This window comes from Heliconius melpomene, chromosome 12 (genome assembly GCF_056956725.1).
Source record: "Heliconius melpomene rosina isolate 202511_hmr_F chromosome 12, ASM5695672v1, whole genome shotgun sequence".
NCBI lineage: Eukaryota > Metazoa > Arthropoda > Insecta > Lepidoptera > Nymphalidae > Heliconius > Heliconius melpomene.
In genome coordinates this window covers 812,346-824,140 of record NC_140400.1, presented here as the reverse complement: position 1 = coordinate 824,140, position 11,795 = coordinate 812,346, and the positions used below count along the sequence as shown (strand labels likewise).

General features: G+C 33.4%; 1 protein-coding gene across 1 annotated transcript; it reads left to right on the top strand.

Moving 5' to 3' along the window:
- The first annotated feature begins 1,958 nt into the window (after positions 1 to 1,958).
- LOC146533309 (facilitated trehalose transporter Tret1-like) lies at positions 1,959 to 10,101 on the top strand. Its single transcript, XM_085194960.1, has 10 exons — positions 1,959 to 2,125; positions 4,781 to 4,849; positions 5,236 to 5,345; positions 6,150 to 6,269; positions 6,457 to 6,612; positions 7,326 to 7,493; positions 7,716 to 7,848; positions 8,229 to 8,458; positions 8,609 to 8,803; positions 9,390 to 10,101. The coding sequence occupies exons 2-10, from the start codon at positions 4,783 to 4,785 to the stop codon at positions 9,642 to 9,644; spliced, it is 1,434 nt and encodes a 477-aa protein (XP_085051086.1). The 5' UTR covers positions 1,959 to 2,125; positions 4,781 to 4,782; the 3' UTR covers positions 9,645 to 10,101.
- The last annotated feature ends 1,694 nt before the right edge of the window (positions 10,102 to 11,795 follow it).

Below are 11,795 nucleotides of genomic sequence, written 5' to 3'. Positions count from 1 at the left end.
GTTCACGTAGTCGAATGTTTCAAAGTAACAAACTTAAAAAAAAGCAATCGAATTAATAAGCCCCTTTTATTGTATTCGGGATACAGCGTGAAGTTGATTTAATTATAATTTAATTCACACTGTATCCTCCATACAGAAGGACAAACTGAGGAAACTTAGTACTTAGACACTCCGGTCTCCAAGCGATCCCCAAATTCAAAACACTACATGTTGAGTAGCAGAACTCAACGCCGGACCAAAAAAAACACCCGTAAAAAAATATAAAATAATAAAAAAATCATCATACAAATCCCGCGGAACTATAATACCGTTTCAAATAAATCCCGTGATCAATCTCGAGATATAAAATCACGGAATTCATAGATTATTGTTATACTATCAGTTTATTTTGGAACGATGCGGGATGAAGACCGTTTGGAGTGTTGTGAACCTTTGTTGCCTCGACCGCGTATGTGTTTTTTACATAAATTATATTATAAATATAATATAGTTATCTTTATAAGTAACTATTATTAGTAATTGAGACGTCGTGGTGCAAAGGCACAGCGTATGACTAAATTTATTTTCATTTCATATTCATATTCTCAAATACGAAGCGCTGTGCTGAGTTACGTCTTTCATGAAGTAATGTCTCGAAAATTGGGCCGAAAGTGAGGGGTTTGTTACCATTAGGTTGCCTCTGAGTGTGTATTAAAACAATAGCATATTTATACTCATATGCTTAATAAAACGTAATGCTAAGAATAAAAATATAACGAAAGAAAAGAAAGAATTATTGTGCAAATTTTAAACAAGTCAACAGAAGGCTAACATATTTACGAATTTAAATTTTCACGCTGTATTCCACACATTGCAGGATAGGCAGAGGGAGGATGGGAACCAGTACTAAGTTCTCATTAAGGCACTTTCTCTCTATTTTCCGCCGAATTCTGGAGGCACTGCGTGTTGAGTGACACAACTAGACGCCGCGTTTTGCCTAGCTACCAGAGCGAGAAATTTAAATATTTTCAATATTTTTAATATGGTTTTATATTACTATTGTTGTATAATGGGCTGGTATTATCATTGTTGTATAATGTCAACTGATAAAAAGGTTCTAAGAGATAATAAAATCTTTATTTTTTTTAAGAAATAGTAAAAATATTATACATATGTATACAAATTTACCCGAAAGGAGTCCAAACAATTAACAAATAATTAATATAATGTGTAATTTAAAATGAAATTAAATATAAGAATCTATAAATTAAATAGTAATACAACTTATTAAAACTAAATATATGTCATTGAATAAATTTTTTATAAATATAAATATATCACTGTAATCTGTATGGAATTGAAATAAAGCTTATTATTATTATTATACAAATTTAATATAATTTAACATAGGTGATTAATTATCTTAGAGTTGGTCAAATAAATTATACATTTATTATTTGTTTACCCGATTGCAGGAAAACCCAGGCGGTTATGTTTTAGTGCGTAAGTATGTCAGTTTCTTCGTTCCCTTGGAACTGATAAACCAGTAAACAATTTTTTATAAATGGTGATGAAATACAATTATGTTATTGGATTTATCTTTAAGGTGCGAGTGTTACTGTTTCGTTTTTAATCAACTTGATTTTTTTAGGTTAGTATTTAGAAAACTAAAATATTTAGCAACATAAGTATATAAATATGAAGCGGTTGTGGCGCAAAAGTCCATTGTTTTATAATAAACGCGATTGATGTTTTAACAGCGCGGCGTTGAGTTCCGCCACTCACTACGCAATGCCTCCAAAAGTCGGCAAAAATTGGGGAATAGAAGTGTCTTCCCCCTGCCAATCCTGCTATGTGCGGGATACAGTTTGGTAAGGTAATAAAACACAATGATTCTGTCGTATAGGGATTGAGTCTATGACCAATGTGACGTTCCCTCTATGTCCTCGAATATTTTTTTATAAAGCGGGTATACTAAAAAAATAATAGATATTATTAATACAAGTTATTGATCTAACATTACTACGCATAGTTTCTCAGTGGTGACAGTGCAAGTGGTTTGTGAACAATATTATACAGTAAAAATATTATTTTGTACACATTCTCATTATAAATAAGAATTTTGGAAGACAGCAGGCAGGCTAAAGTAAGAAAATACATAATATTATATAACTAATGTTTATTCGTGGATTCACCTGCGTGGACTACATGATTGTAGCTTTTACGCGTTTTCTTTGTAATTGTTTTAAATTTTAATCTTTTAAAGGTAATATTATTTATTAGTATAGATTCATAATAATATATACTGTAATATTATAAAGCTAAAGAGTTTGTTTGGTGAAACGCAGAAACTTTAGGAACTACTGATTCGAACGACTATGTTAAATGTCGAGGCAAGATTTTGGCTCGAATACATCACTGCCAGCAAATGTTGAGTAACAATAAAGAATACTGCAAAATCAGGAGAGACGTTGCTTAAATAGTTAAAGTTACACAAAGTTATGTCAGAAAGCAAAACAAAGCGTTTATTTCCGCAACACAACACGACGGAGAGCTGAGAACGAAAGTGTCTAAACGGGAATGGAGTGTCTTTAGTATTAGGTTCCCAGGTTCCCTCTATATCAGACCCGGCTATATGTGTACACAGTATGAAGTTAAAAAACTATGAAAAATAGTAATTGAGCAAAGCAACAATCGAAAAGCTAGCATTTTATAATTGGTAATAAGGTCATTGTTTTATAGTTTGTAAATCTTACCCTCAATTCAACATTACTTCTTAGTCTCTTAGAATTACTTATTTTTCAGCTTCTCGCTGTATTCTGCATACAGTAGAGTAGGGAGAGGGAACCTGGAAACCTAGTGTTAAAACACTCCGTTCCCATTAAGATACTTTCGTTCCCCACTTTCCGTTGGATTCTACAGCCATTGCGTGTTGAGTGCCTCCTTACCAGGGCTCGGATTATTTCCTCAAGTGGGAATCGAACCCACAATCAGTCACGTGTGCCCCTTGCATCTCACGCTTGTGCCCCTGCGTCATGATCACGAGTGGCCTCAGTTACTTATTCTCGTCTAATAATATATCATTATTTTCTAATTTAGTAATCTTAGACAGACGTACCGTAATGGCTCTTCATACAGACTGTGTTTTCTTTTACCGACTTTTGTAATAGAAGAAGGTTATCAATTCGATTATATATATATACATATATATATATATATATATATATTTTATTACCTCGGAACTTTTGTTTTTTATTAACTAATGCTTCCCGTGTGGTCATATTTTAGTTTGGCTTATTTCTGACAAAGGCATCCATGAGAAAATCACATAAGTCTTAAATTTGTATTGCATTCAATATCGTCCCTACTGATTTAAATTATTCTTTTATATTGTAAAAATGCACTTCAAGGATAGTTTGAATCATCGGAATCGGTTGGCGTGATATTGTTTTTTTCGTTTATTTGTCACGCAAATACCTAATGCAAATTTAATATTTATGTAATTTTCTCATAGATTCCATTGTCAGAAATGGACCAAAATAAAATGGGGCCACACAGGCAAAAACTTTACCCAAACGGGCATTTCATTTCACGGGCAAACTTACTAACGCAAACTTACTATAACGCACTGACTTTATAATAAAAAAAAATCATCAATATCGGTTCACCCAGTCAAAAGTTCTGAGGTATAAAAAATACAAACGTGAAAAAATACAGTCGAAACCTCGATTACTGATAACCTCCTTTACTTTCAAAAGTCGGCTTAAAAAATAATTATCTTTTATTTTATTGTATATCTTTCTTATTGTACTTATAAATCTATATATGTTTATTAATTTTGTACGTAATGTCTGAAAACTGGACAATTTCTGAAAATGATTCAGCACGTTTTCTTACTTATTCGGTATTACTGCATAGAGCATACATGAGGAACTAAATGCACAAGAAGTCATATGTGAAGTAAGTTGTTATAAAATAAAATTAATAATGTAATATGATAAAAAATATTTTTATTGCGTGTGAGATTGATGTTTTCTTGAAAATTCTTTAAAAAACGGGGAACGGAGGATCTTAACACATGGATTCTTCTTCTTCTTAGCTTTACCTTTTTAACCTCCCCATGTAGCTCAGGGTAGTGAGAGGGAACCTGGGGAACTTAGTGTTAAAACACTCTATTAATTATTATCAAGATATATCTTGAAGTGTTCAACTTGTAGTACATAAGAGTTACAAGCATGTTACACTCTAAGCACTAGAGGTAATTCTTTGAAACTGAAATGGGCGTAACAGACGGACAACAAAGTGACACCATAAGGGCTTTTTTTCTTTTGACATACAGAATCCTAAAAATAAATTAAAAAGCCTAAATGTGCTGTTAATTCTATTTAAAACAATGAACAATTTTTCACGTCGTAGCCCATACATGTATAGTGAGGTGGGCAGAAAGTCCTTAGAGTTAAGACACTCCGTTACCTTTACCTAGAGTTAAGAAACACATTGCAGAAAATGAGAGTTTTCCAAATATCGTGTGTTAAGTGGCGGAACTGCACGCCGCGCTTAAAATATAATAATTAATGTTATTATATTTAATTAATTAATCAATTAACCAAATGACAATAATTATAACTTGAAAATAATCGATTTAGTATCGATGTCCGACGTGTACGAAAACATTGCCTCATTAGCGTTATCGGCATACACAGCTCGTAACAATAAAAAATAAATAAAATAACGTTTAAAATCGACTTTCAGTACACAATTTCACGTTTGAGAGAACGATATACATAAGTATTTTTTCCAGGCATGAAGAAAATTTTCTATATATTTCGGGAAGGGAGTCAAGTGAATCAAATATTATGTGCGTTTCTGAGTAAGTATTATATATTTATATTTGAATATTTTTGTATACCTGTATTTAGAGAGAGATGATGCCGTCGTAGCGCAGCGGTCAGCATCAAATTGTAAACGCGACGATTGTGGTTCCGACTCGGGGGAACTAATTCTTTTCATTGCTTTGCAATAGCATCAATTCAAAGGTAGCGCTGAGTTCTGCTTATCACACAATGTCTCGAAAATTAGGTGTAAAGAGAAATAGAGTGTCTTGCAGGTTATGTAGAGGGAACCTATTGTAGGTTCCCTCTACGTAATCTACTCTATGTTGAAAATGAACCAAAAAGCGTGAAATTAAAAAAAAATGTGTAATTGTATTACGTATTATGAGCCTAATAATTTAAAATATGAAAATTTCGTTTTCAGTTTGCATACCGATCTACAGCTACGGAGCGTGCATAGGATGGATGTCGCCCATGACCCTCCTGCTGCAGTCGAATAGATCACCCAAAGGAGTGCCTCTGTCCGATGTAGAAGTATGAACTATTCATCACACCACATTCACAGTACCATACCAAGGCCGTCGTGGCACAATGGGAATAGCAGCGTATTTAAAGGGGGTTTCGAATTAAATTCCCCCTCAGGGGAAAGGTTACATTTTAAATTATATTAATTACCCCGCTTTGGTAGAAAAAGTGATTGATCAGTAACCGCAATGTTTCGAAAATTAAGCAAAATGTGGAAGGTGTTAAGACACTAACTCTAGATTCTCTGTGTCTACCCTCCTAAGAAAAAAATGTTAAGTTACTTTAAGAAAAAACTATTATGATATTCTTGGTAACATTTCAACTCACAATCTTTCAATCACAACTCGCAACCGAACAACGATAAAATATAGTTTCAATGAACATGAATTTTTAATTACGTCATAGTCGCTTCGATATAACTGATTTGATATACCACAGACTTTCCTTATATTTGATTCACAGATTTTTTTAAAAAAATGTTTTGTATTTTTTAACTTTATGCGGTGTGCCTGTGTGTGTACAACAGGGTAGCCAGAGGGAACCTAATGCTACGACGTCCCGTTCTCCTCTTTCCACCCAATTATCGAATTATTGCGTATTTAGCTAAGCTCCACACTAAAATTAAGCTATTGATAAATACAGTTGTTCCTCGCTCTCGTAACGAAACAACGCGCGGCGTTTTCCGCCACACAACAGGCAATGTCTCCAGAATTGGCGGATAGTGGGGAACGGAAGCGTCTTAGTAGGAAGGGAGTGTATTAACACTACTTCTAAGTTTCCAGTTAAAAACACACCTATAACATTATGTTTTAGATATCATGGATGGCATCACTGCCGTATTTAGTATGTGTTCCGGCGACGTACCTCGTGGCTCTGCTAGGAGATCGGTACGGGCGAAAGTTCGCTTTGCTGTTTATGAGCGCAATAAATGCGGTAAGAGACTTAAGATTTATTTTAATTATAAATATGACATAATATCTAAGAAACAAAATTTGACCCACTTGTTTTTTTCATGAAACTTGTCACCCCCTCTACCACCCCCTCGGTGGGCGAGCCCCACTCGCGCTTGTCCGGTTTTTCTTATATTTTGTGTGTAAGAATAAAATTATTTAATTTTCAGATGGTTTGGTTACTAAAACTATCCTCAATGAACATATGGGTATTCATCACGGCTAGAATACTAGTGGGAATCGTGATGGCGGGCAGCTGCGTCACTTGTCCAACTTATATAAAAGAGATAAGCGAAGATAATATTCGGGGGTCTTTAGGGTGTTGGGTGAGAATTTTTTGTACAAAACTATTGGTGTATATTTTGGAAATAAGCTGTGACAGTTTTTTATTCATTACTTAAAATATACACTCACAGTTTATTAAAAACTTTGAAATCCCAAGCCTACCATACCAGAGAGTACGATACTGTCAGCTCATTCTGCAAGAATCTAGGGCAGTACATAAGGGAATTAAAAAAAAGGTTGACGTTAGTTTGATAGTATTATTATTTTAATTGACAGGCGGTGCCAACTCAGTCGGGTTTCCTCTGTCGACCCCGCTATGTGCGGAATACAACGAAAAAAAATTTTAGTAACTAAGAATTTTGTACTAGATATGACACATTTTTTAGTTAGTGTTAAAAGGTCTATCCATCAGCAATAGTTTTGTTTTGATTCGAACTAATAACTAACCTGAAATTTTCGTTTTCCGCCAAACAAACTTCACGCTGTATCGTGCACGCAGCAGATTAGGCAGAGGGAACCTGGGAATCCAGTGTTATGATGTTTCCATTAAGACTCCTCCATTCCCCACTTTCCACCAAATTCTGAAAGCGCCGCATATTGAGTGGTGGAACACAACGCTGCGCGTTGTCTCGTTACCAGAGCAAATCTTAGTATGGGAATCGAATTCTCGAGTGGGAATTGAACTCACAACTTCAACTTTATAATATTCATATAGACTGTAGATAATTTTCATGTTTTTTGTTTAATTTTTCAGGGTGCACTGTTTTTCACAATTGGCAGTCTATCGGCTTACATTATAGGAGATCTGTTGAGTTACCAAACGAATTTGATATTGTTTCTGGCCGTGCCTGTGTTACATTTTATCATATTTCTAACAATGCCCGAATCTCCTTCGTATCTTATTAAAAATGGTAAAACTGAGGTAAATATATGGAATATTTTTTTACGCCAAAATAAATAATGATTATTAATTTAACAACAACTCACAATGGGAACGGAATTGTCTTAACATTACGTTACCTCTAATTAATTGCAGCGTGAAGCTATAAAAAATGTGGAAAGTTAGTGAGCCAAGCAGGCTCCAGTTATTTATATAATAGGACTTCTGGATAGCTTTATATACATATATACATTTAATTTACAGGACGCAGCAAAGGCATTGGTTTGGCTCCGTTGTCGGCGTGAGTACGATCATAAAGTTCAAGAAGAAATTGATTTCCACAGAAAAGAGCAACGGAATGATGAACGAAAAGATTTCTTTTTGTTGAAAACAGTTTGTAAGTAATATAAAAAAATATGTGAAGTGTTATATTCTAAGTATACGTTAAATTTCTATATGTTAAATGTTACGGGAAAGTTGCCAAAATAAAACTGTGAAAACTGTATTAAAATCGGTTAAGCCGTTTTACAGATTAACGTAAGCAAACACACAGACAAACAGTTTAAAATCTTAAAAATCTTTGTTTTGATATTTTATCAGAAAATATGATATGAATTATGATAATATGATTATTTTTCCAAATATTTTTTTTAGAATAAACTAAAATAAAAGGTTTTCATAATTTAAACTTATCTTAGATTTAAGAAAGTCCGGCCACGTTAATTTTTGTTTTCCGAAAAATATTCCTCGCTATAGAATAACACATTTTTTTTTCAGTAACAGAAAAGTTATTGTTTAGAGCATTTCAAATATCACTAATAGCAGCGTTGGCTAGAGAGCTATGTGGCGTGGTTCCGGTGTTAAACTTCGCTGGTGATATATTCAGTTCAGCGTCGGAGGTCACAGGATTGGTTCTCAGTCCAAACCAACAAGCTATGGTGCTCGGAGTGGTGCAGTTATGTGGTGCTACCACGGCGTCTGGTATTGTTGATAGATGCGGGAGAAGGGTAAGTTTTTATTGTTTTTTTATTGAAATAACATAGGCATAAAATAAAATGCAAAATTCTAAAATATCTATGTTAGATTTTTAATTGTAATAAAAATAATAATTTTAATAAATTGTTCTTAATATATAACGCTATATAATTTTGTTACAGCCTCTCCTCTTTATAACATGCATAATATCGGGAGTCAGTATGTGCGTTTTGGCCACGTGGTTCCTTCTCACCGACTTCAACATATCGGTACCGGCGTGGGTTCCCGTACTTACATTGTGCATTTGTGTGTTCTGTGACGCTTCGGGACTGATGCCGATAGCTGTTGTCATAGCTGGTGAAACATTCTCTTTTAAGGTAAATTTAAAAAAATACATAGATTCTTGTCTCTCATATTACCTAATATATATTTATTAAGTTTTTTTTTATTTATGCACTCAAGACATTTTTGTTATGGATAAAGATTTTCCCATTTAACCTTTTATATCACATTGTGGCAAGTGAATATAGGATTTCGAAATATATTTTACGAAGTCCACTTTGTTTTTAAGGAGCAACATACAAGTACTTTTTAGGTATCGCCTTTACGCCGGTTTCATTCATAAATTACATATCTATGAATGAGACATATTGAGAGAGCCATTTATAATTCGGGCTTAGAGTATTTATGTCAACTCCTGCAACTGTAAGTCCAGTAAAACGAACGAACTTTACTTTATTATTTTAAGTATAATAAGAACGGAATGTCTAAAAACTAGGTTCCCTCTACCTACCCTGCTGTTTGTGGGATACAGCGTGAAGCTAAAAAATAAGAAGATATACCTATCATACCTTACTATGTATTCAAGATAGTATTTACAAAATATAACAAACAAATACCTACTTTAACAACATTAATAAGTTTTATAATAATTTCAATAACACTATTATATTATATTTTCAGTATCGAGGAACAGTATTGGCAACTACAATGGCAGTAGCCTCCTTTGCAGACTTCTTTCAACTTCTATTCTTTAAGCCGTTGTCAAAATCTATAGGCGTGTATGTCGCCTTTTACTTTTTTGGAGCAATGTGCCTCTTAACATCATTGTACGTTATATTTGTTGTACCTGAAACTAAAAATAGGAAATTAGAAGACATTTATTATGATTTACAGACGAAAAAAGAAAAGAAAGAATTCAATCAAGTAAATATGTAATAATAATAGCTAGAGAGATCCGAGTGTGAAGAAGATATCGTGGTTTAATTGGCAATGTATAACGTTGCTTATTGCCTTATATTTTTTAGAAAAACACACTTTTTTAAAAAGAAAAATTGAGCCGAATGGAAATTGAACCCACACTCCTTACATGTGCAGTGCCACTGCACTATCTTGGTCATTAAAATCGTTGTGCTTAAAGACTGTTCTGTAGACAATTTTATTAGTTTAATATTTTAAATAGACTATAAGATGAGTTAATAATAATTTATTAAACAGATGGGTATATGTATATGATGGCGTCTCTTTCTTTATTATGTGAAGAAAAAGAGATAGAGCTAGTTAATATTGTAATTGATAAGAACACATGCCGTAAAATATATCCTATAGGCTAGCGATTGATAATTTTATTAAGATTTTTGATAATAACTGATGCATTTATTATAGATATTTTGAATTAAAACTTATGTTTTATTTACACCTAGCGGACCGCTTGTGGCTTCGCCTGCTTACCTATAATACTTTTATTTTACCAATATATTGGTTATATAATTGATATCTTCAATCGTCAACAACTTGTTTTCATAATTCAGACCAAATCGGGAAACAAATAACCAATTTTCACTAAATAAAACAAAGGAAAACCACGTCGCCAAAGAATTAAAACGACAACGATGTAAAAGACCTTCCTTTACGATTAGGGATATATACTAACCAGTATTTCTTCTCTAACTTGACTTAATGCTGTATAGCGATACCGGCTGAAGAGAATATAGGTACTCTGCCCCTGACAAAATGCAAACTCTACGTGGCTGCTTGAGAGGACCTCGTCCGCGGCAAGGGCGCCCCCCGCGAGACATCAGCCTAGGCTTACGGCCAGAACAGACCGTTGAATTATTTTAATTTTACATTTTCTCAAAAAAAATACGTCCAACATGGTACAAAACCCAAATTTTTGATGTAAACTTAAACTTAAACTTTCGCTCGTCAGTTTCAATTTGTATGTCAAATAAAAAACGTTTAAATATCACCTTGCAATACTCTTTTTTTGTCATAAAATATATCTAAAACCAAAATCCACTGTAATGCTATTTAGCCTATAGCACTTCTGAAGAATGTAAAAAAGTCGCTATATCACTGACATGGATATTTAAGATGTCACAGTTTTAAAATACGGAAGCAGAACGGTCGTCGCGTCGTGACCTTTCGCGAGCATCATATATGTTCTAAATAAAAGTCAGCGACAGCATATATCTATTTTCTAGAGATAACGTACAGTAATCACTTTTATGTTTAACAAATAAAACATAAAGCTTTATTTAGGAAATTATTTTACAAGATATAAAATTAATACTATCTCAATTGAATGCATGTGTCGCTTTATTTGAAAATATATTATACTAGCGGACGCGCACAGCTTCGCTTGCTTGCTTATTTAGGGGTAAATTCTAATAAACCATGAAACATGTGTTCAATGAAAGAGTCTAAATTTCAAATTTTATAAAAATCGGTGGCGATTTGAAGATTTTTCCATACAAACTTTCAACCCCTTATTGGCATCCTTAGGGGGTGAATTTTAGAAAACCATGAAACACATGTTCAATAAAATATTTTTAAGAGTCTAAATTTTAAATTTTATAAAAATCAGTGGCGATTTAAGAATTTTTCCATACAAACTTTTAACCCCTTATTTGCACCCTTAGGGGAAGAATTCTAGAAAACCATGAAATATGTGTTCAATTAAATACTTTTAAGGGTCTGAATTTCAAATTTTATAAAAATTGGTGCCGATTAAAAAAAATCTATACAAACTTTCAACCCCTTATTTGCACCCTTAGCGGGAGAATTCCAGAAAACTATAAAACACGTATTCAATTAAATACTTTTAAAAATCTAAATTTCACGTTTTATAAGAATCGGTGCCGATTTAATTTTTTTCCATACAAACTTTCAACCCCTATTTCACCCCTTTAGGGTTAAAATTTTTCAAAATCCCTTCTTAGTGGATGTCCAGATTACGAAAGTGAACATCTGTCCAAATTCCACGTTTCTACGCACAGCGGTTACGGCTGTGCGTGCGTCTTACCTCAGTCAGTGAGGACAAGTCCTTTTATATATATAGATAGAATAGATTAATATAACTGGACTTAA